Source organism: Centropristis striata, chromosome 1 (genome assembly GCF_030273125.1).
Source record: "Centropristis striata isolate RG_2023a ecotype Rhode Island chromosome 1, C.striata_1.0, whole genome shotgun sequence".
Classification (NCBI taxonomy): Eukaryota; Metazoa; Chordata; class Actinopteri; order Perciformes; family Serranidae; genus Centropristis; species Centropristis striata.
The window spans coordinates 16,538,602-16,564,333 of NC_081517.1; the positions used below are offsets into that span (position 1 = coordinate 16,538,602).

Below are 25,732 nucleotides of genomic sequence, written 5' to 3' on the forward strand. Positions count from 1 at the left end.
CCCCATCAAATTCAACCTGAGTAGAAGTCCGAATAATTGAAAACATGTGTGTTAAATGTTAGATTAAAAAAAACCCTTCTTTCACAGCAGACATTTTGACTTGTCAGAGGGAAAAGCACAGGTGTTACTCGTTGCTGGCAATGACATTAATGACGGCTCTGTTGTATTCAAGTGTCCCAGTCAAGCGGTGACAGTGTGACAGTGAGCCAACATGAACAATACCAGGACCCTGAAACTGAAGCAGCTCAATGAAATTCAGCCACCATTCATTTTATTATTTACACCTGTGCTTTTAACTGTGAATTGTCAAAATGTTGTCCATGACAATCCATCTCTTTATTTCTTTTGAGTCTTACACTCACATTACTTCCAAAGCCAGAATAGCTGAATTTGAAAATGCTGGTGTCATATTGTGGTATGAGATGCAGCTTTTAAAAAATGCTGATCCACAGCTGTCAATCCTAAAACACATTGTTTAATATTTTTACTGGCATCAGTGTCATGTCATCGATCAGTGTATGTAAGTATAAGCGAGTCACCCTTATAACAAGATGGAATATAATGATGGCAATATGGTGAAAGCTAATTTTTTTGGAAACAAAAAGATGAGCAAAAAGGGTTTTTAGGAATTTCAGTGTGGGAAAAAAATGGAAATTAAAAAATCTATCTCATTATAAAGACAGTTTGCTAGCTTTGTCTAATGCTATCTTATGCTAGCTGATAGAGAAAGCACAGTAAGACTATTTCCTCCCTTATATGTATTGATGCATTTATGTAAGCAGCATTTTAATTTTCTCAAGGTAGGACTCATTTTAACACCTTAATATACTGTTACGTGCTTTAATAAAAAAAACAAATGTCTTATCACTTTAAATGTTTTGTGTTTTTATATTAAACATTAACAGTAACAAATATCAAGATCTCCAACCTAAACAACAGAATAGACCCATAATGACACATGAGTGTCAAAATGAACGTTTTGCAGCTCATGGTACCGCAGATCGTTCTAAAAATAGCACACACGAGATTATACATACACGTACAGTTTGCGGTTGTAAAAAAGGCTGCAGTTTCTGTGATTTTATGGTACAAAACCGATGACAAAAAACTTCCTGGTTAGGCGGTAAATAATAAAAACCAGTAAATAAATGTACGTAAATGCTGGAAGTGCAGTAATTACGAGGGTCACGTGACTACCGTAAGTCACATAAAAAACGTGATTCACAAACTGTGAATGTATGTATGAATGTAAGTTACGTAGAAAATCATTAACTTTTTTTTCCCACATGTGACACAAACCCCGTTCTCCTGGGTCAAATTCCCTCTAAATTGTACTTAAGTACAGTAGTTGAGTAAATAACTGAAGAACAGTGTATGTGTCCACTGCTCAGGTAACTAAAATTATACTTCTGATGCTTTCTTGGAGTCATAAACTCTGCAGAAATCTTCCATTCAGTGTGTTTTGGTTTCTGGCCATCTGATAATGTCAATACCAGTGAATCTAATATGATGACGTAATGCTCTGTTCAGGCTGCATAGGTTTCATCCCTGTCGAGACAATAAAGCATGCTCTTAATTTGAATTGCAGAAAGAATAAAGAAAGAAAGAGAGAGAGAGAGGAGGAGAAGAGGGCTGAGCTGCCAGCTCAGTTCAAATGGGAATCTGGTCCTCGGGGTACACGCACATGTATGCATGTGAGAGACAGATAGAGGAGAGAGAGGGAGAGGGTTGTGTGAGAGAGAGATAGGAGAGAGAAGGAAGGGAAAATGCAATTCCAGATTACATGTGCTTGTGCTGCAGCGTGGGTGGGCATGTGTTGGAGGGAGTGAGGGAGAGTGTGAAAGGGAGAGAGAGAGAGAGAGAGAGAAAGCAGCAATTGAGGAAAGAGAGTGGAGATGATGGAGATTCTGCCCGGCAGTGAGTGTGATGTGTTTGACATAATGTGGGATCTTCATGTGGAGACACCAGTAAATTAAAACTGAAAACCAAACGCCGATACGGGGAAGTATTATTATTAAAGTTGAGGGAGTGGTGGTACAGTGATGGTTTACTGTATCCTCTACTCTGCACATCTCCTAGCAACTACAATGGACACCATTTTGAATGTTTTATTATACTGTAGCTATATGTGTGTTGGATGGTTGAGAAAGTAGCAGAACTCACGTGAGCAGATTCATACAGGATGGTAAAAAATTAATGGTCTTGGAGGGTAGCTTGACTTCAAACTGGATGAGCAAGTAAGCTGTCTAGTGCTTTTGTTTCTACTGTAAAACTGTTAAGCAATTATCATTTAAACTGGTGAAATAAACCAAAGGTGGAATCAATTAATAAATACATATCCCTTCTCATTTATGCTAAAATAAATCATGAAAAATTTTTTTAATTGTGCAGAGAGCTTTGGAAATGTATTTCGTAAAAGTGTGGAAAACTTCACTACACTGAAAACTAGATAAAGTGGATTACATGCACTGGGTTTTTTGTTTTGGGCCAGTATTGTTGTTATTATTTCTCCTGCCCACATTGGTGCTGTCATTGACCCAGTTTCAGTTGTAAAAATGTTTGAAATAGTCTAAATGGGGACATCAGGCAGCAACTTGATTGAAAGGCAACAATTTTTAATTTTACCTCCTGACTGTCAACAACAAAACATGGCTTGTCTATTAAGTTGTGATGTCTGAACACAAACTATAATCAGCTCAACAATCACCAATATAACACAGCCAAAATGGGTATCTGTATGTATTTATACATTACAACTTATACTACATGTTAGAAGAAGCTGTGTGTGTGACTCTTTGTATCTCTGAAGAAAACATTTTCCCAATAGTTTGTAGAACATTGTTTTTCTCTTAAACGCTGTGAAGCAGTCACAGTTTTTATCATATGGTTAATGTTGTAAATTAGAACTTCTTTGTTAGGCTTAGGCACCTAAAATACTTGGTTAGGTTATAAAAAAGGGTTAAAATAGACTGTTAGACTCAAAAAAACAACTCCACAGGTACTGTATATACATTTTTAGTTAGATGGCGCCCTATAGTGGCCCGCAAAGGCGGAAGTGACGTTACTGAGTGTAAATGCAAAGGTGGAAGTTAGGATACATGTGAGTATAAAGAATGACAAAGTCCACTTAGGGTGAGTGGATGATGGATTAAACAAACACAGGATTTTGACCCAAGAGACTAGAGTCCAGTGTGAAGCAAAAGTCAACGTGATTATTTGAAGTTACGTAACTTAATTTCTCTGCACTTTAGCTGTGCATTATCTCTGTCTCCTTAACTTCCACCCCGCTTTAAGCAAGTCGTTTTGTTGCCTTAACCTAATGAACATAACTAATGAACCTTATCCACATTGTAACAATTTTGACCTTTGGTTTCACAGTGGACTAATGGTTTCACAGGAGAGCACGGAAAACAGTCTCCTAGGTGTTTTTATGCAGACTTTGTTGCTTTTTAGAAAATGTCACCTGACTTCCTCCATCATAATTATTATGGCTACTAGAAAACAAATGTCAATATTGATCATATTAAGCTTTTTGTAGGTATAAGTATGAATAGTGAATGCGTAAACCCTGCATTATTCAGTATATGTTTGGTTATTAACACACGTCTTTGTATGCAGGAAGGAACTGACATTTATAGATTGGATTATTTCAAGACAAAGCTAATAAGATGTATCAGTTATAAATCTCCAACTGGACAAGCAATATTGTGCAAAACTGATTCAGTCTCAATGGTAAGGCTTCATTCATGTCAACTGGAGGGTCAATTACATCACCTGAGGGACCTCTACTCATCAACACTTAGTACTTTATTTTCTATACTTGACTAAAAGCCTCTTGAGTACACATGGCATGATTCAAGTCTATTTCACCTTGTAGCATCCCCTACATCTGCACAACAAAAAGTTATAGAGGCAAAACAAGAGGCCATGTGAATGTGATATATCCTCATGAAACAAGCAGTGCTGTTGCTCATCTCAGTCTGCTCAGGAACCGAGCAGAATTTCAACACACAGCCCTACACGGTTCATGCCGAAATTATAAAATGATGAAAGCATTTTGCAGCGCGCTGAAAGGTTTCCGAGCCGCTTCCTGGTGAAATATCTTTAATGTATCTATCAAAGTCTACCTGATGAAAAACACTTTGTTCGCCTGAGTGTTTGCTGTGGTGTATTAAAGATATGTAAATATGAAACAGGCTTGTGGTAGAGTCCTGTCATCAATTTCTTTTCACTTTTATGTGTCGAGCTTTGGTATCAAATTGTTCTTTTTCTCTGTGGTCATGATGAAAATGCAAAATATCTGAAAACTTAGCCGTAAGTGCTCTCCCTGTGATGAGCGAGAGAGACAGCCAGCGCGGCTATTGACAATAGGGCTGATGCTACAGTACGTGAGTGTGTGTGTGTGTGTGTGTGTAACCGATGCCCATTTGAAAGCCGGGCGCTAGGCTTTCGTCCTTCAATCGCCAATTAACAAGGGCCCATTTAATTGCAGTGGTTTGGGAGGGCATACAATTACCACTGGAGCTGAACCAAGCTAAACACACACACACACACACACACACACACACACACACACAATTCTTCTTAATGAGCGGCACTATCAGCTCTCCTTTCTTCCTCTCTTTCATTTGCATTTTGCTCACTCTCTCCTCCTGCCTCCGCCTCACCCTCCCACCTGCTCTGTCAAGGCGTTTAGATTAAACTCCTCCTGTCTTCTTCTTCCTCTACTGTCTGTCACTTTCTGTCCTGTCATTTGTTTCCTTCAAAGCTGTTGAAAAATCTCTCTTCCTTTCCTGGTTTGCTTTGTCTAAAATGTTTCATCTCAAGGCTCAAGATTAATTATTTTTTGAAAACTTTTGCAACGTGTCACTGGACACTGATTTTGTACAGGTGATGATCAGCTTCTTTAACAATGCTGTTAGTACTGGGTGATACGGACTGTGTAAGGTCAGGCAACACAACCATTTGTCCAAAGTAAGGAAAAAAAATGGGGTTAGGCTTACAATAACTGCTTACATATAGAACTACTGGACGCGGTACATGAACGCTGGCCTCTTGGGTTGCAGGCCTAGGTTTGTGCCATGCTCCCCACCCTCAATCTGTGGTCTCTTTGCCACATAAACTGACATAATTGTATAGAATAGCTACAAAATTAAGTACATTAAAAGGGTACAAATCACAAATCTCACAAATAATAATAATCTCACAAATAACTGTGAGAATCACCCATACAAACTCACATTTGTCAATACGTTGTTGGGTTTAGTTTTGCTTTAAATTGTTCAATTCCTTCTGTCATATCAATTTTATTAATGAAGTGCTCTGACTTCTGACCGAGTTCCTAACTTTTTGCTTTCTTTACTTCTGTCACACAGGTTCTTTTAAAGGCATGTGTAAGCAGATAGATCACTTTCCCGAGGATGCTGACTATGAGGCGGATGCTTCCGAGTACTTCCTACGTAAGTCCGTCCGTCCGTCCGTCCGTCCGTCCTTCCTTCCTTCCATCCATCCATCCATCCATCCATCCATCCATATTAACACAGTTTATTGCATGTTTTCATCCACATGTGCATTAAGTATTAAAGCTATGGCAAGATCTCTTTGATCATTCATTCACTACATTGTTCTAGAAATGAACTCTTTCAGTGACAGTGTAACTTCTACTGTGTTTCCATACAGTACCTGAATAGCATAATGTTCATTCTACAATTAAAACATGATTTATTGTTGGTACGATAGTAGTTCTTACTCTGCCACCAGAAAACTTGTTCGAACTGGATGTGAGAAGAAAAGAGAGAGAAGATGGGGAGGGAGGGCAGCCTTGGTCAATGAGGACAAAAGAAGGATGAAGGAAAGAAAGAAAGGCAAGGAGGACTGGGATGAGAAATTAGAGGTGGAAGAGAGGGAGCAAAGACAAAGAGTATCAAAAAGCTGAATATGAGAAACTGGAGAGAGCAGTGCAAAAGGTGAGGGAGACTCAGAAGAGGAGGAGGGGTATGAGGTGGAAGTCAAAGGATGAGGTCATTGTTGTGGAAGAGGAGCAGGGAAGGGGAGCAGAAAGAGCGATGAAGTCAGATTCCATGAGGCGAAAGAGGACATGAGGATGAGGTGGTAGGAGAAGGCAAAAGCCAAGGAGAAGGGAAGGTTGGGGAGGTGAAGGACAAGGAGTAGGGTACCAGTGCAGTGCTGTTGCTCTCCCAGCGGCTTGCCAATTAGGACACTTTCTTCTATAAATACTCCAGGCTCTGCTATGTGGGTCACACCTCTCCCTCTCCTCCTTCCTTCCATCCATCCCTTGCCTCCTCCCTCTTGCTCTCCATCCATCTGTCTGTCCATCTCCACCGAGGCCCCGTACGCCTGTCTGACAGCTGGTGGATGGAGGCCATGGGGTGGAGCGAGGGGATGGTGGGGAAAAGGACAGAGAGGGAACCAAAGTTGGTGTCGGAACCCACTTGAAATGTTTTTTAAAGAAACTTCCTGAAAGTTATAAGTCGATATTCTGTGTGAGGTATTTTTTCCCAATGTTTTTTAATAGATAATGACTTGCAAAAGTCTGCTGGTTTCAGGTTCTATGAATTGTGTTGGATTTCTAGGTAAGGTGTGAGGATTCCTAAAGGGTCTGAAGGACTTTCTGATTGTAGAGAACAGTATTTATATAGCGACTTGATAGGTGAAGGTGGAAGCGACACCCGTGCCAAAAATGTACCCATTCAGATAAATAATCCCACCTCTGGTATCATTTACACTTTTGTGGCCACTGAAACGGCAGTTGCCAGTTTAGGAATGGAAGACAGGAGCTGCTATTCATTTTGAATTACTGTATTTTGTCCAGATGAACCACTGATCCTGCATTCCTTCCTTTCCCGCTGTGCGTTGTCATGGCGACCGTTTGAAATATCTGTGCACTTGTGTGTTTGTATATGCCGCCGTGTGAGGTACGGTTGAGCTTGGGACAAACCTGAAGACTATGGCTGAAAAAATAGAAAGGCTGTACAAACCATATGTAAAATTGTTTTCACCAACTTGCACAGATTCTTTTAGTCTTTGACAGTCATTAAAGAAGCATTCAATTATTTCCTGTATGTAATGCTATTTGCACTAAAAAGGCAGAAAAAGCAGGAAGCAGGGCAAAGTTTAGGTGAGACCCTTGACGCAGAAGCATATGGGCTGGTGGATTGCTATCTACAGCATTTAAATCAGCAATTTCAGGTCAGTAATTGTATGTGGCTGTGACCATTTGCACAGATTGTCCTTCTCTTCTTCTTCCGTTTGTTTCCCGAGCACCACTTCTACCGATTGCAGGATTACATAATAATTGTAAATGCACTAACACAGTGACTCCTGCACTCTTTGCTTTTGGTTCCCTGTAATCTTCAGTGATATGGTAATCAAAGCTCATTCTACTGTTGCACTCACTCTGAATAACAGTGTCAGCTAAATTACTGAAATGACAATATAAAGTGTGGATGATGACACACTCTGACAGATGGAAATGATGCAACATTTGTTTATCAAGGCAGGATTTTCTCCATTGCTCACTCATACACATTACCCACCTGGAAGCTTCCCAATACAACCACAGTCTCTTACAAGTGGCAACTGAGCAGCTCTGCTGGACTGGTTGGGTGCCTTGTTGTATAATAGCGGAGAGAGGGGAGACAACTGCTTTCCCTGAGATTTGTCAATCCAGAGACATCTGCCACCTTGAATTTCAGTCATATTGTTTTTACTGTTAGAAGCCTGAGATAATTTTATGAAAAACATTGCCAAGGAAGCTCAGTGAACAGTAGCACTCAGTGTTTGTTGAATAGTGGGCTCCTGATATCCTCAATGTGATGATAAGTGTCCTCAAGTAGCAGTTATTGCAGGGAAATCAACACTAAATCACACAGGACAGAAACCCTAAATCACGGATGTTATGGCAGGTGTTTTACCTTTTAAAGCTGTTTGACATAAAATACCTAATCTACAAAAGAGGTTGCTTTGCAGTGCCTTCCAAAGAACCTACATATTATTTGGAATGTACCACACGAATAGCCTGGGATCGGTAGACTTTTTCACAAACACACACTAGTCTATAACTTCTTAGTTCATTTTGAATTTCCAAGGGACATTATCAACAAGCACAGACCACAATGGCCTTAAATAAACATGGAGGTCTGGTCACAAAGCCTGCCTGCCTTAAACAGGTCATATGCTTAAATTAAAATTATTTATTTAAAATGAGTTTACAAGTTGCTCCTGAATGCACCGTGAAGTCCCTGTCAGGGATCACAAGTGTTACCATACAAAGTGATGGAAAGGTGCAGTGTACTTAAAGATTTTTTCTGCCGCCAAGTTTTTCTGTCCATGAAGGGTTTGTTCAAAGTGTAGAAGCATGGGATAGGTAAGCTATACGTTGCCTTCTTTGAAGTGTTTTTTTTTTTCTTCTTTTTTTGGGTGCAGGCAAGTAGGTGGGGTGAAGAGGAAAAAACAGACTGGTCTTCCCTCAAAAATGCCAATATAAGTTGTCTAAAGGTAGCAAAATACGAGCTGTATTTACATATTTCACCGTCCGCTGCAATGCATCTGCCGCCATTTTGCTGATGTAGTACTGATTGACTGCGAAGCGTAGTTAGTGGGTGGGTGGACAACGGCAGCCTGTCACTCAGGAGAGCGGGGTTCCCGTCCCGTTTGAAAAAAAAAGGAAACTATTTTGTACGTAAGTTGTTTAATTGTTTAGTTATGTGTATCACGTTTTTGAACGTAACTTAAGTTTTTTCCACATAACTTGTGGTAGTCATTTACATACATTTATTTTCTGATTAAACTGTCTTTTGTAATGCCTAACCAGGAAGTTTTTTGCCCAAACCTAAGTCAGTATTTTAATAACATAAATTCACAGAAACTGCAGCCTTTTTTACAACTGCCCCCTTCTTTAGAACGCCCACTGTACCGTGACCTATGATACATGTCATAATGCTGGGTACTGACACACGACCTATTCTGTCATTTAAGTTGGAGATCTTGTTGGAAAAAAATGATTCTGCAATCCTGTGCTTAATTTTGTTGACCAAAACTGAAAGCCCAACATCTACTTGGACGAGTCCACAAAACAGTGCAGTGGCTTGTGGATTCACCCTTCTTACTGCTCCAAAATCAAACTGATGAGATAGGGTAAATAAAGGCAGTGGCTTTTCCAATTTTCCAAAAACCCACTTCCTTAGATGACCCAATCCCTTTTCTGGAAGACACGGACGGAAATGTCACAATTAATGAACCCTCTGCCACCATTCAGACCACTTGTACCAACTAAAACAGCAGTAGACTGATATTATATAGAGGATGAAAGTTGTCATTCTTTTTGGATTCTTTCCACTCTCTCTCTCCAGTCCCCAAGGGTCTTTTCAATCTCTCTCTCCCTCAGTCTCTCGCTCTCTGAGCCGCCTCACCCCGCCACCCCCACCCTCCTCTCTCTGGGTGAATTTGTACATGTGGTTATGTAAGGGCGAGCAGTCAGCCTTCCTCCTGCAGCAGTACTATCAGCCGCAGCCACAGAGAGAGAGGACAGAGCCACCACCCCAATCCTTCACTACAGCATAATATAGAGGACAGGGCTTACAGTTTCGCATGCTGGTGTACCCATCTGAACCAGACAGCAGAATCTTCTGAAATCTGAATGATTCAGTTATGAATAATGACTATTCCATACTGTATATCTCAGCATAACGAATATCCGAGTGAATCCAAGCATACTATCAACTCTGATCACATGCTACATAAAATCACAGTGGGAGAACTCATTTCAGGAAATCAGTAGTCTTCAGAAATGTATGTTATTATCATATTGCAACTATTAATTGCTTGTTAATTGAAAGCGCTTCATGCTGCTGTTTGTGCTTTCTCTTAATTAGGCTAATTTTGGATCAGGTCTTATTTTCCTCTCACCTTCGGATCCCCTTTTATAAAATGCTTTTATGCATGTTGGGTTTGGGTATTTATGCCAAGTTAATTTAAAATAGAGTCCAAAAATCAAGTAGTAGGTCGTAGTAGTGGAAAGACTAATATTTATTGGAGAATAATCTAGTTTAATCACTGTCTATGTTGCTGGCCAGTAGAGCATTTGGGAGTAGGAAGCTCAATTTTTCAAGACTTTGTGCAAAAATATGCATGAGGAAAAATGACAAACTGGGGGTGCATGTGTTACATCCAAATGGAAACTGGCATAAAACGACATTACTATTTAACACTTATTTAACACCTAATTACAAAATGCATCTCACAGCATCAGGTAACTGGTAGTCAGTCCGGTTAAAGCTGGATTCAGCAACATTACACGATACATAACATTGTTTCTTGTCATGATCGCAGACACAGTCAAGGAAAGTTCAGCCTCTTGGTTAAATATTTAAAAAGCCAAAACTGGGCCTTATTCACTAATATGTGTGTCAACTTTGCACACAAAAGAAGTACCCATGCAGATGACCTTCTAAATCATGACACATGCGCACCGGCCAATTGGACATGATTTGACAAAACAGCACCTGACATTTCATACACACGACGTATATAAATACAATCCGCACTGGACCCGTTCATATGAGTCATTTGTCACTCTTTCACTGTTAGCAGACACTTCAGACTGCAGTGTAGTTACTTCACTGATAAAAAATATACCTTAACACTGGCCTTCATGATCAAAGAAAGTTTATGCGTTACATCTACACTTAAGATCATACTCTTCTTTCTCGCCCTCACTCCTTCTCCCCCTGGGGAAGTACAGTACTTAAACTTTATTAAATGAATACTCTGCCAGAACTAAAAACAATTGAGCATGTTCTAGTTACCAGGTCAATTTCATAAACAAGAGCTAAAATTATGTTTCTGTTTGTTGGATTTAGTTGGAATCATAAAAAGTCTTCTAAAACACCTCATTAGTAGATTAACTGTTTAAATATTGTCTATTAAAGCCTTTGTAATGAATGCTGCATGCTATGCATTTAGTTAAAAGTCATGTGTTACATTTTCTAAAGAGCAAGGCAGATCAATTGTGTGTACAGGTTGTCTAAGGGAGTTCTAAATTAGTTCGTAAAGTACATACAAATTTAGGGAATAAAATTATGAGCGTAAAACCTCCGTATGTATGGCTTTGTATGGGCTGTTTGTTAATGAGGTCCTGTGCTCTGTAAGGTCCAACATCAGCCCATTTTGATTATATAGTCTCATGTCAAACATATCTCTTGAATTCTCTTCTATATTTGCGCATGTTGCATTGCATTTTGTTTTATCATAGACTGAGGTGACAATCTGTCTCTTGGTGACAGATAAATTCAGATTATGACAAAAACGACTACTTAAAGCACAATTCTATTCCTGCAAAAATTTGATGAAATATGCAGTGTGTGTTTTGAGGTTACGACTGAGTATATAAGCCATGGTTATCTGTGTGAAGCATGTTTAAGAGAGTCAGGAGTGATAACAAAATAATTATGCGTGTTTGAGGTTTAGATACAATTTTGTGTAGTGTACAACACTTGTGCAGAAGTCATGCGTATGGTTGCACGGTTGTGTGTGTTTGTGTAACAGAATAAATTTAGGATAGTACTCTGTCCATGTGTATGCAGGGTTACAGGGAAAAGGTGTGAAGTATATAACACACAGTGTGTGAATGTGTGTAAAGTGTGTGTGTGTGTGTGTGTGTGTGTGTGTGTGTCGTATCATGCATGGAGCTGTTGAATGGGATTAGATATGGCTAACAGCTCAGCTCTGGCCCTAACTGGCTTGAACAAGACACACACACACACACACACACACACGGTTCTATATTTCTGAGGACCCTCACTGAAAAATGTATCCCCTAGACGTAACCATTACATCTAAAGCCAACTCTAACCAGTGGTGAAAGAAAGAGTCATATCTTTTATTTAACAGTACCATGTGGAATTTTTGACAGCCAAAAGTGCTATGAAGCAAATTTCTTTTCGGATTTGTGCGACCAGGTGGAACATGTACATTTAAGAGCATGTGGCCGAGGCTGTAAATGCTCCTGCCAACAGCTATTGGCAGCTGGTCCAGTGATTGACAGTAGGTGGCAGTATCATAAGTAAGGAAAGCCTCAGGAAACATAGAAATGCAACAGCAAAAGAAAGGGAATAAAATGCATAGAATTAAGCTATGCAGGTCTTAAAAATGTAAAAAGCAGCATGTTTTCAAACAATTAACGAGGAAGGAACTAAACTGTTTGGTAATCAATGATGCATTTTTTTCTTTCCAAGAAAACTCACTGCCACAGAATCAAAAACATATTTTAACGAAAACTGCATATACATACATATACATACATACATGCAGGAGAAAAAGACAAAGGATAGTATTTTCACTTTTCTGTACACTTCGGGGGTCCCTTAACACACAAAAAGTGCATTTACAATAATGTGTAATATGGTATTTAAGTAAATGCATTTAGTTACTTTACACCAGTTACCTTAAATCTATATCTGATTGTTCTCTTGATGCACAAAAAGCCATTTAAACAGGAGAGGCCCTGCTAAGATGTCCTCGCTCATAAGGTGGTCCTCACAAAGACAGAAAGACAAAAACTGACACACACACAGTCCTGGATTGTTCTGAACACTCCGAAGTGGAAACGGTGCGCAGTCTTTTGCTATGATATAAAGCCGTTGCTATAATTAGACCACTGGATCCTCGTACATAATGCTAATACTCTGGATCGAGATGCTACGAGACACGTGACGTCACCCACTGGTGATGTCATCCGACTGCCTGATGTCACTGCAGCTATTTTTGGGAGCCGAGTTGTGACATGGAGGCATATCACGATTTACATGAGTAATACGGCATGATAATGACTGGCAGGCTGCGCATGCACTTACACAGGAATGGGCATACACACATCTGCACAATGGTGTGTGTGTGTGTGTGTGTACTTATATTTGTCTTCTTCCCTCTAAATAAGATGCCTTCATTTTCTATCAACAATTCTACTGGTGTTGCACGTCTGTCAGCTTTACATGGATGGTTACACACACACACACACACACACACACACACACACACACACACGGTTAGTTATTCCCCTGTAGCTGTTTTGCCGAGTTCCCACTACCACATGTTCTTTGCTGCTGGGCTCTCCCACGTGGGCGAAATGTGTGTGTGTATGTGTGTGTGTGTGTGTCCGTGTGTGTGAGCAAGAGAGCAAGCACATCTTTCATGCGTGGGTAGCATACAGTGTGTATGGGAAACACCCCACTTTGGAGCAAGTGAGTGGGTGGGAGGCTGATCGATAAGTGTGTTCACTTTGTAGCTTGTTGAGCTGACGTGCATGTATGTATGTGTGTGTGTGTGTGTGTGTGTGTGTGTTTGTGTGTTTGTGTGTGTGTGAGAGAGAGAGAAAGAGAGACAAAGTAATAGGGGGGTTGCTGCACTGTACTGTAGCTTGTGTGTTTCCGCTAAAGTGTGTGTGTGTGTGTGTGTGTGTGTGTGTGTGTGTGTGTAGGTGTGTGTGTGAACCCAGGGAGCTCCCATGGTGGTGTCCACCCCCGCCTCTATAATTCAGCCACAATTACAAGGCTCTCCTCTGCCGCAGCTAATGAAACCATAAGTCAGCCAGAGACACACACACACACAACCACATAAACACACACCACTGCAGCAGAACCAACCAAGCAGTGGGAGAAATGAAGAGAGGGTGAAAGTGTAACAGCGAGAATGAAAAAGAAAAGAGGTTTGAGAGATAGAGGAAGGAAAGAGACAGTTTAGGTGAGTGTGCTCACTCTGCTCTGCCTTCTGTCTGTGTATTATATCAGAGCCGTAGAGCACACTACATACTGACTCACACGGTGCAAGGATAACACGATGCTATGGGGCGCCGAATGTATAATTCAGTTACGTTTTCCAAGCTGATGTATTTAAATTTTTAGTTCACTTTTGTTACATTTACCTCCTTTTCTTCGCATTTGAGACAGAAATGCATGTAAAACAACATGTTATATATAATTACATAAATAAAAAAGTTCAATCTAAATATAAAATCTAGCGTAGGGCTGGCAATCAATTTAAATACTTAATAAGGATTAATTGCATGATTGTCCAAAGTTAATCGCTAATTAATCACACATTCTCTATCTGCTCAGAATGTACCTTACAGCGAGACTTTTTAATGCCCTTATTAACATTTGAGTAGACAAATGCTTGCTTTATGCAAATGTAATTAGATGTATTATTGGAAGTCAATAAACAACCCAGTGGTTCGAAGACTTTGCACATATTCATAGAACCAGAGTTATGTCCAGTAACTACTTTTTTCCAACTGCTGGTCAAAGTAATAAGCTGCCTATCACCGCAAGGTAACTGTAACTGCTGAGTGTAGTCCAATTGTATTGGATAAGTGCAACCTTCGTAGTCTGACCCAACTCCTCCGCTACTTTTGCAGTCTTCATAAAAGTTGTGTAACTTCAACACAGTGGTGGCTCCCGAGGGCAGTAGTATTGTAGTATAGTACAGTTTTTGGATGCAGTCTGAATAATTTCACATGGACCCTCATGCCCCTTAATGCTAACTAGCCTGCTGCAAGCTACACATTTCAGGGCAAACAGGACCGTCTGCATTAGCTCTATGCCTGGCTAGAAAATGGTATTTTAGACTATATTCAGATCAATAGTAACTGCACATTATTTGGTCTTGTTGATAGACACATTTGCATTATAAACAGATTGATTTTGATAGCCCTAATCTAAATATTAAATCTTAGTCATATAAGTTAAATCACATTGTTTTACATGAATTTCTTTTTCGAGACCTAAATATTCATGATATATCAGCTCGAAAGTCCTGACAAAATGTTTACATACAGGATGCCACACACAGCACTTCTTTAAATTTACTGACAGAGATTCATCAGAAAAAAAAATCCAAGTTAAAACTGACAAAGCATCAGCCAAGCTTTTTACCACCTGTGTGCATATGCAGGTTATGATTTATGTGATTGCACATCAACACACAGACACACACACCTTTATGATTAACTGTAGGCCTATATAATTGAAATATCACTAACAACAGTGTCATTATCATCAGGATGCTGTATTCCCTCCCCTGGATAATTGTTTCAGCATGTACAGGAATGATATACGTAAAGCCGTCCTAACTCTCTTCTAATTTGAAATAGCTTCGGTAAAATAATAAACCTCCATCGCTGCATGGTCCGACAGGGAAACATTACAACAATATTACAAATCACTTACATGAAGATAATTAGCAGACAGGTGGCAAGCTCCCCCGGCAGCCCTGTACAGGATACATGGGTATAGATAATGGATGGATTGATGGATGCAGACAATAAAACGTTGATGCCTTCCTGCTCGCTTATTGCTTTCAAATTGCATGACCATCCACTGACAAAACTGAGTATCTTCAATTGCGCTATTGAAACTACAATGACGTGAACTATAATTGTACTGACCTGGGGTGTGGTAATAACAGGTTTGGGGAATAGTCATGGCTTTATGGGTATTGTATTGCAGTGGCTTAGCAGTGAATCCGAGAAAAAACCTGCATGGCGAGCATGGAATCAATTGACGTGCATCAATTAGCGCCTGTGGCACAGACTGGATGTGTCATACAGGTAAAAGAAGTAGTCAAGGTGCAGTAGCCAGTATGTGCCGAAGATACATGTAAGTTTCTCTGCAAAAATAGGCAGTGAAGGGTGTAAAAGGTGGTTGATCAAACTCCAAAGACTTCTTGAAATGTAGAAAAAAAACAGTTCTTCCCTCAAAAACGTGAATATAAGTTGTGTGTACAGGCGGCAAAATATGAGCTGTATTTACGTATTGCGCTGTTTGCTGCAATGCGTCCGCAGCTGTCTTGCATGACATATTAGAGCTTGACCGTGAAGCGAAGTTGAAATTGTGGACTTCCGCCTTCGGTTGGTGGTTGGGTCATACAAATGTGGGTTTTCATCCAGGACAAATCACGTCTGTAAATCACGTTTTTTTTGTTTTAACATAACTTGCGGTAGTCATGTGACCCTTGTAACTACTTCACTTCTGGCATTTACGTAAATTTATTTACAGTTTAAACTGTCTTTTATAACGCCTAAGCAGTTTTTTGCCCTTAACCTAGGTCAGTGGTCTGAAAACATAATACACAGAAAATGCAGCCTTTTTTATAACCGCGAACAATACGTGTATGTATAATGACGTGTGTGCTTTTTTTAGATTGCGCCGCTGTAATGCAAGTTGCAATACGTACAAACGTGTTGTAATGGGTGGAACTGACACACAACCCCTTCTATCGTTTAGGTTGGAGAGCTTGTTGGAAAAAAAAAACAAGCATTACACTTAAAAAGATGAAAGAGAAAGTCATATTCAGTGGTCGCAGGTACTTCCGATGTGTGTTGCCCATAAAACAAAAAAGTAAATTCTCTTTACTTTCACATACAGTCACTACAATAATATATATTACAATCAAACAACCTTGATTTCCCTCTGTAAAGCTCCTTATAATTTACAGCTAAATGCATTTACTTTACTTAATATTTGACAAAAAGCAATGAAACAGTTAAGGGTGTGTGTAGATCACAACAACCAGAAGCCAATCATGACTTTGGGGATACAGAACTATATGTCTATTTAGTTTATTTACAGATTAAGTGGTAGAGTGTACAATAGTGTGCAGGAGTAAAGTTTCAGAACATGCAGAGACATAAATAAATCGCCAAGAAACAGATATTTCCCCCTAACAATCTCTTGGACAGTGGGTGCATGTTTTACTTGCTAAAACTGTGTTGTACAACGGAGCAGGATGGCCTGAAGTTTACAGATATAATCCCACAACCAGGAAGTCAGAGGTTCAATCCCCACAGCAGCCTCAAGCATCCTCAACAAAGAAACTAAAAAACATACTGTAGTTGTATCTTCGCACTGCTGCTGCTGAAACTCGCTCACTTTCAACTCACCTCTCTCCGTCTCTCTGACTCTGCGCCGTGATGTGCTTGGTGGCAGGGTGCGCCTGGAGGCCAGCGCATTTGGTTAAAAATTCTTCCTTTTAAACTCCCTGCCTTCTGCTTAAAGCGCAAGTGCAGAGAGGAATGAAAAAGGGGAAAAAAAGAGAGAAAGAGAGAGAGACAGAGATTGCTTGAGGCAAAGCAGCTTCACAGAGAAGTGAAGGCCTGCAGTCTTCTCGCTTCTCCTCTTGTCTCATCTTCTTTTTCTTCTTCTGCTTTCATTACCTTTTCTTTCCTATTGTTCCACTTTTATCTCTATATCCCCCTGCATTTCGTGTATTTTAGCTTCCCACCACAGCTGCCTTTCTTGTGTTGTCGTGTATTTGTATCACACTTTATTGAAAGCTGGAGTTCTAACAGTTGTCACCGTTTAACTTGAAGGGAAACTTTGCCAATTTTCAACTGGCGTTCTGTCTTTCCAGTGTGGGTAGTGTGGGCAAATTAACAATGATGTATCATCAGGCATGTGTTTCCCGTTATCTGAGGGACTTTGGCTCTGAACGCAACATGGAGAATATCAAACAACATATACTACCGCCACTGTACTGACATAAAACCAGTTGAAAATCGACAATGTTTCCCTTTAAGTACTTTTATCCATCATTTTGAAAAAGTTAAACGTGTTTTTTTGTTCAAGTTACAATACTGCACTTTAGATTAGATGATAAAGCTCCCATGAAAAATGTCGGCATTTTCAAGATCCTACAGGATTCTCGATTGAGTCAACCAGAGAAAAACAGACTGGTCTCATCTCAAAAATGTCAATATAAAGCGTTTGTAGATGCAGCAAAAGACGACTGACATTTACGTTTTAGACTGTCCTCCGCCAAAATCTTGCTGATGTAGTAGTAATGATAGGTGGTGATGCGGAGGTGGATGGGACGAACTAACGGCAGACTTTCACCCAGGAGAACGTGGTTCGCGTCCTGTGTGGAAACAAAAAGTAAATTACTTTATACGCAACTTAAGTTTTTATGTAACTTGTGTTTTTACGTAACTTACATTTTTAACATAGCTTACATTTTTAACGCAACCTTTTTTCATAACTTTTCGTTGCTCATGTCAACTACTTCACATACATTCACTTATGCATTTACAAACATTTATTTACTTTTATAGTACCATAACAGGAAGTTTTTGCCCAAAACCTAGGTCAGTGGTTTTGTGGTCTAAATTCACAGAAACTGCAGCCTTTTTTACAACCGCAAACCGTAAGTGTATGTATAACGCATATATAATGTATATTTTAGAACGATCCGATGTACCGTAATTTTTGACAAACGCTCATATGTGTGCTTATGGTTGGAGATCTTGTTGAGAGCAGCCAAAGAAGACAAAACCAGCCACAGTTGTCAATTCAGCTGACAAAATCAGTCATGAAATAAAACTGAGTTGGCTGTATTCTGTTTTTCTCAGAAAACGAGAAACTGTTATAGCAAAGTAAGTAAAATGGCCGTACACTCTGCTGGTCAATGTGCCACTGTTGTCACAGTAAACTGCAGATGTTGTGTGCTGACAGTAGCTAAGGTGGGTTAGGCTTAGCGAATGGTCAATACATTTTTTTATAACAAAGTAATAACCTTGCTGGCATATATTACATGCTGTCCAGTATAGTATATGCTCCGTGTGTGTCTTTTACCACCATGGAGACTCTCAACCATCTGTGTTAACCTCTAGTGAGTGATAAATCAAGTGTAATACAGGTGTACGTGTGTGTGACAGGACACATTTCCGCTTACTCCGGTAAAAAGGATGTGTGTCTCTGTGTGTGCATAAAGTATGTGGTTGGTATGCTTTCCACCTTGAAGAAAATTTGCCCTGACAGCACATGTCAATGAAGAAGAGGAGATGGGGTTAAAACAAATACGATGCAGGAGGAGGCGGAGGAGGGGAAGCTTGGCGCAGTGCCAACTCTGAGGTCACCTTAATATTTGATCTGCTTCAGTGAATGGAACCACCACTTTACGGCCAAACCAGAGAAGTAAAGAGATACAGTGATGGAAAGAAAAAAAAGTAGGTAAAAGAAAGTATAAACAGAAACAGAATGAAAAAAGAAATGAGGAGTTATCATCGTTATTAGAAAAAGATCAAGGAAAAGCACAAGCGACATGCTCTTTCTTCCTTCAACAGACATTTTTAGGTTCCTATGATTAAGACTGAAAGCTAACTGTTATTTTGCTTGTTTTGGCCATCAGCTCTATTAGTTACAATATTACTGCACTGTAGGAACACATTTCTAAAACTAAGTTTGACACGGCAAGAAACACAATGCAGATGATCAGAATTTAACAAAAATCTAAATCACTTGAACAACTTTGATAATAAACACTCATTGCAAAGAAAAACTGTGCACACAATGGAGAATGGAGTTAAACTTGAACCAAAAGGTTCATTTTCCAAAACTGTATCAAATCTGACCATTGTTTTTAGTGATGTTTCAAAGTTCAATGTTATTATTACTGACAGGAATAATGGCCATAACTTTAAAAGTGATAGTGAATGAAAATAGAATAATTCTTGAACCTACATTTTGGTTTAATTCTGCAACCTACTATTTAATTTGCCATTTACCCTAATGTTGCATTTGAGAAATAAAGATAACACCAGGGAAAGTGTCTCCAAAGACAGTAAATCTGAAGTTTTAGTTGTTCACAACTTTCTTTGCAAATTGATATTATGATAATACTGAAAAACATTAGCTTAAATAATTATTTTGTGGTACTTAGTAATTTGTGTTCAAAGAATGAAAAAGAGAACTAAAGATGGAGAAAAAAGGGAAAAGAAAATGATATCTTTAACAAGGGAAGCACAATCATGCAGGAAACTGTATCGCCATGAAAACCGCCAAAAGTTCACGGATGTGACATTGGTCGCCTCAGAAACCAGATCGAGCTCCGTGACCACGGCAGCACCGTGACAGCCCCGAGGCCAATCAGCAAATCAGCCATGCAGAGGGCAAACAGACAGACAGCTGATGGACGGACTGATAGGGGAGGAAAAGAGGACAGAGACAGACGGAGAGTTAGAAAGATGGAGTGATAAAGCGATGGAGAGGGGCCTGATAGAAGAAGACGGACACACCGCACAATGGAGGAAAGATCTTTGATACCAATAGGAAAGGAAGAGTCAGAGGAAAAGTGTTTTCTGCTAAACCAATATACTGTAGTGCAAGTAGTCAAGGTAATATAATGCAGAATAAGGATTTAATCGCTGATATGTATTGCTTGTTTTTTCCAATCGACTCAGTTACTGCTGACCATTTTATAGAAATACTCCAAGGTCTTCCATGCATATCATCTGTCATTTGGTAGTCATACTATGTCTAATAATAACAATATCTCTAGCATGTGTCCAGTGGTGATATTATGACAATGACAATTATTTTTGCTTTGTGTGTGTGTGTGTGTGTGTGTGTGTGTGTGTGTGTGTGTGTGTCTAGGCGCTGTAAGAGCCTCAAGTATCTTCCCCATCCTGAGTGTGATCCTGCTCTTCATGGGGGGGCTGTGCATTGCCGCCAGCGAGTTCTACAAGTCACGCCACAACATCATCCTCAGCGCGGGCATCCTCTTCGTCTCCGCAGGTACGAAGGGGAAATGGGGAGGAAGTTGAGAGTGAAGTGGGGGTGAGGGGAGGAGGGAGAGGATGAGCAGGAGGTGTCAAGGTGAAAGCGTGGGGTGCAAAAGTGAGGGAGGAAGAATTGGGGAGAAGAGGGAATTAGAGAGAGTAAAATAGAAACAGAGGACCCGAAGACATGATGAATTGAAGTGGGGGAAAAATTGAGAAGGGTAGAGGTATATATTGGTTGTGCTTTAGGGAAAATGATGGAAAATCAATACTCTTTTGGAATCAACATATTTTTCTTTTGGTACTGTCAAACCAATGGATGGAAACTGATACAGAACTGGACAGATGACAATACAAAGATGTTATCTTTAAACCTGAAATCATTGATTTTCCGGGCCATTTGAGGGCAGAGCAACAATCTGTAACAACACTGACACATTTGCTATCACCTTATAAAGTTGATAGGGCTAACTTGTGAGCAAACAGTGGCTTATTAACGCATCGTGCAGTCAAGGAATGATAATAGAATTGTCTTGGCTCTCTTTTCCAAGGGAATCTTGAGAGATTTAAGTCGATTGTTTAGACTTATTTCAGCTATTTGATCTCCACCACCACTGAAGGAAAGCTGACTCTTTAACTGCTTAATATCCACTATGTTCGCAAGCTAGATGCTAACCTTGTTTGTGTGTTGATTGGAGCTGAATAGACAGTGAACAGAGGGTTTCGAGAGTCTTTTTTCACTAGAAACAGCTGGCTACTCAAGCCAAAAACACCATAAAAGGATGAAACTGGGTTCAAAAAGGCACTAAAATGCTCTGTAGAACTAAAGAGAAAAGCGTCCACAGTACTCACATAGTAGTTGTTGATATATATAAATATGATCATATTTAAATTCAGACGACAAGACTACATTTGACTGACTGGATACTCTGACTTGACCCCTCCTTTATGAAAAATGACCACTATGGACATTGTTTTTCACCAGTGTATAAAAGAAAAGAATAAAGATCCACTGAGGATGAGAAGGCAGATCTGAGAGGAGACGAGGACACAGGTGACAGCACAGTATCAAAGCATTTGAAAAATACACACATTGTGCATTGTGGAGCAGCTGAAAATGAAAATGTCCTGTTTCTGAGACAACAGAAGCCACGATGTCGCTCGCTGACCACCAGGTGATGTGTTGCGTAGCATTTGACGTGTGTATAGCATACAACAATCACCTCAGGACACAGCCAGGGAGACCAAGATAGCGCAGGTTGCCATTTTGCCGGAGCATTTTTGTGTTTTTGTGCGTGCATGCATGTGTGCGTTTGTACTCTGGTTCTAGGCCATGGCCTACTGTGCTGCGCTAGATAACTAGTTCCCCTCCAAGTCAGAAGTGAGAGATGCAGTTCTCTCTGTTTCTCTCTCTTTCTCACTGTCTGTGTCTGTCTCTCTCGCCCTGTTGCTAGGCTAAGAGGAGGCCACTGGGATTACACTCTAAAAATAAGGTGTCCCTGATACTCTTCTGCTCTGATCCATCTCAATCAGGCCCTCACAGTCCTCACACCTCTGTCTGATTTTCTGTATGTTCAAACAGTATTGTTTTCACTGTTTATCTGCATATGTGTCCTTTTGTCTCTGTCTGTCTGTCTGTCTGTCTGTCTGTCTGTCTGTCTGTCCGTCCATGCGTCTATTTCTGGCTACGCATAGTCAGAGTGATGATGTATGACAAGAATGACAGATGATCAAAATAGGGGGAGGGAGAGAAGGAAAGAGAGATGAAGAGAAAGGGTGAGACAGATGAGAAAGATTGGCAGTGAATTTGAACACCGTTGGAGGAAGGAAAGGCTGGGGAGGCTCAACTACAGAGATACAGAGAGAGATATTCAAATATAATAAAAGAAGTAAATCTAAGGTTGGATGTGCCCCAGTTTGCATCTCAAAGAGGAGAGAGAGCTTTGGGAAAAACAGGAAGAAAACTTCTAACTGTCAATAGCCACAGCTGAAAGTCCTGCTTCTGTCAACTTCAACAGATTCTAGTCACATCCCTGCTGCTGACACACAGATGTAATAAGTTACTGATTTATGACCATCGTTTATCAGCTGTCTTCTTCTTCTCTGTCTGACAGCTGTTTGGCTACTTGACTTGATGGACAATAAAAACTTGACTGTAAATGAGCCACAAGGCAGGAACATTTGTACATAAAAATGTCAATTAATAATAAAAACGTATGTTATGATCACACTATTAGGTCTCCAACTATTACATAATTGATTATGCGGTCACTTGTATATACTTTCATGAAAATTTTTTTTTAAATATTGTGCTTTTTAACTAATGTATTTACTATTTTCTGTAAAGAATACAGCAGGTCACTTTCCTAAAAACAGAAAAACTTTTAGAAAAAATTTAACACCGTTGACTCAAAGCTGAGGAGGTTTCTGTACTTTTATCAGTTGACTAAGATAATAACTGAAGATTTTGGTTGTTTTGTGTGTGGGCCTACTTGAGTAGCAGTTTGGCTGTATTATAGTTTTGATCTAATCTCTCTCCTTCTTTCTCTGTCCCAGGCCTGAGCAACATCATAGGAATCATTGTGTACATATCAGCCAACGCTGGGGACCCTTCCAAGAGTGACTCCAAGAAGAACAGCTACTCCTACGGCTGGTCCTTTTACTTCGGCGCCCTCTCCTTCATCATGGCCGAAATGGTGGGTGTGCTGGCCGTGCACATGTTCATCGACCGCCATCGGGAGTTGCGCGTGGGGGCGCGAGCCGCTGACTACCTCCAAGGTGCGGCCATCACGCGCATCCCCAGCTACCGCTACCGTTATCGACGCCGCTCACGCTCTTCGTCCCGCTCCACGGATCCCTCGCACTCCCGCGAGGCATCACCAGTGGGCCTGAAGGCCTTCGGGACGCTGCCCTCCACCGAGCTGTCCATGTACACGCTGCCCAAGGGCCAAACGGGCACCCCAACAGCCACCTATAACTCCACAGAGAGGGACCACAACTTCCTGCAGGTCCACAACTGCATCCAGAAGGACCTGAAAGACTCAGGCGGCACTGCCAACCGACGCACCACGCCCGTATGAAACTGAAAGAGGGACCTCAGACACTAAAAAATTCAGAGGGAATTTGGGGGGAGGCGGCAAAAGACGGATAACGGTGTAAGGAGGCGAAAAAGAGGAGGAGAGGGGGCTTAAATGGATAGATGGAGTGAGGGGTAAGCGACAGATGGGAAGTTCTGAGCGCTCCACAGCACCTCAGATGATCACTGAGTTTCTGTTTAAAAAAAAGGAAACAGAGAAAAAATGCATAAAAAAAGAAACATGCATGATTTTCCCATCTACCATTGTTTAACGAGTTTTGAACATGTTTGTAAAGATTTGAGGGGGAGGATGGGGAAAGAGGAGTTGGGAGGGGGGGTGGCAGGTGGTTGTCTGTCTCGGGGCTGTGGAACCGTGGAGTGGTGGGCTGGGCCAGACTGCCCCTTAAAAGGTGAACTTTATATTTTTTACTCTTCCTCAGTCTGATGAAAAGGGGGCGTAGTTGACCCCTCGGCCCCGCCTATGATCCCGCCCTCGCACTACCATCCCACAAGCCCCCCAACACACACACCCTAACCTCCCTTATACCCCACTCCTTTCTTTAGTTGCTGTATCTTCTTGATTTCATTCTTTATGCGCATTAATACTGTGAACCATTGCGGTGTGGGATTTTAGCAGGGAGCAATTCAGGCCGCAAAAAAAGAAAAAAAAGAAAAAAAAACATAAGTTAATATATGTATTGATTATATATAAATATATGAATATATATGTTAATAAATCATGACTAGACTTCCCTGGCGCAAAAAATATCAACAAGAAAAAAAAGAAAACAAAGTAACTTACAAGTGAAACTAAATCAAGTCGTCATGGAAAATAAACCAAGACTGAGGATTCTTCGTGACTGGCTCATTTGACGGGCAAAGGCTTCAGCCTACTTGATAAACTGATATTGGTTAGTATTAGACACATTATCACATTCTTTTACAACAAAAAAAATCTTTTGGCCTTCCGCCGAAAACCCTGGCAGCCATCCTTGTTCAGGGTCAACTAGAGGTGAAAAGTTGACCTCACTTTTTTTGCTCCATGAAGGAGCGGAGTGAAGAGAGAACTCTGGGTGATGGAGGATCTCTCAGCAAACTTGAAGAAGACTGTGGACAATGAGACGTCACTACTGCCAAAGACACAAAGTAGTGCGTGAGAGAACATGGCTACCAGCAAGGTGAAGCTAAGTGACTCCAAAAAATTAAGAATTTACATGCATGCTAATCAAAATCATCCGATCTGCTTTTAAGGAACCTATGTTTTGAACAATTGAACAATGATACCATGTAAGGGCAGTGGGGGTGACAAAGTAGAAATTAATGTTACAGTACTGTGTCTATTTCAATTTTTCTTTTTCTTATTTTTTTGAGTGGGTAATTTGGGGTGGGGCTTCATTACGCTTGAAACAAAAAGAACAAACTTTGGAGAACGTATCAAGGCTTTTTTTAACAGAAGAAAATCTTATCTTGCCTTTCATTTAATTTTCTTTCTTGGTTCCTTTGAACTCTCACACAGCCTTAGTCTCTTTTCTTTGTCTCATTTTTCTTGTTCTTTGGTTTTGCGTTGTGTTGTTGTAAATGAGAATTTAAAAAAAGCGTAATGTCTTTCAAGGTGCCAAAACTGAATGATTCTGAACTTGGATGCATCAAGTCCTGATGACGAATAAAAATTGAACCCCCCCGTAGGGAACAGAACGAGTGTGTGTTCTATCATGTTTGGTTTAAAAACACGTAACAGAGTCTAGTTGGACCAGAGACAGACCAGACCCAATAAGATTTAAGGTATTTTAGCAAGAAAAAGACAGGAAAGGCAGGTATAAAATAGGAGGGAAAGAGAAAAGGTCTGATGGTAAAGACCTACAACATGGTGCAAAATAAAGCCATAGTCAAATTAAACAAACTCAGCGCCTTCCTTTTCTATGGGACTTAAATGAATCGCCTCTAAAGCACTGTGGATAAGGGGGTCGACGTCAAATCTTCAGCAACACCAAAAAGGAAGGTGGAAAATAATGTCAGGAAGCCTGGTTGTGGTTTGTCAATAAATTGTCAAACTAAATGCACTTGTGACCAGAAAGTTTCATGTTTTTCCA

General features: G+C 40.3%; 1 protein-coding gene across 1 annotated transcript in view; it reads left to right on the forward strand.

The window, feature by feature from the left end:
* LOC131971274 (voltage-dependent calcium channel gamma-2 subunit-like) overlaps positions 1-25,337 on the forward strand; it is a 74,144-nt gene extending 48,807 nt beyond the window's left edge. Inside the window, exons 2-4 of the mRNA XM_059332637.1 lie at positions 5,376-5,459; positions 20,442-20,582; positions 23,123-25,337. Coding sequence (XP_059188620.1) covers positions 5,376-5,459; positions 20,442-20,582; positions 23,123-23,646 — 749 coding nt within the window. The 3' untranslated portion in view covers positions 23,647-25,337. The remainder of the gene's footprint in view (positions 1-5,375; positions 5,460-20,441; positions 20,583-23,122) is intronic.
* Positions 25,338-25,732: the final 395 nt, after the last annotated feature.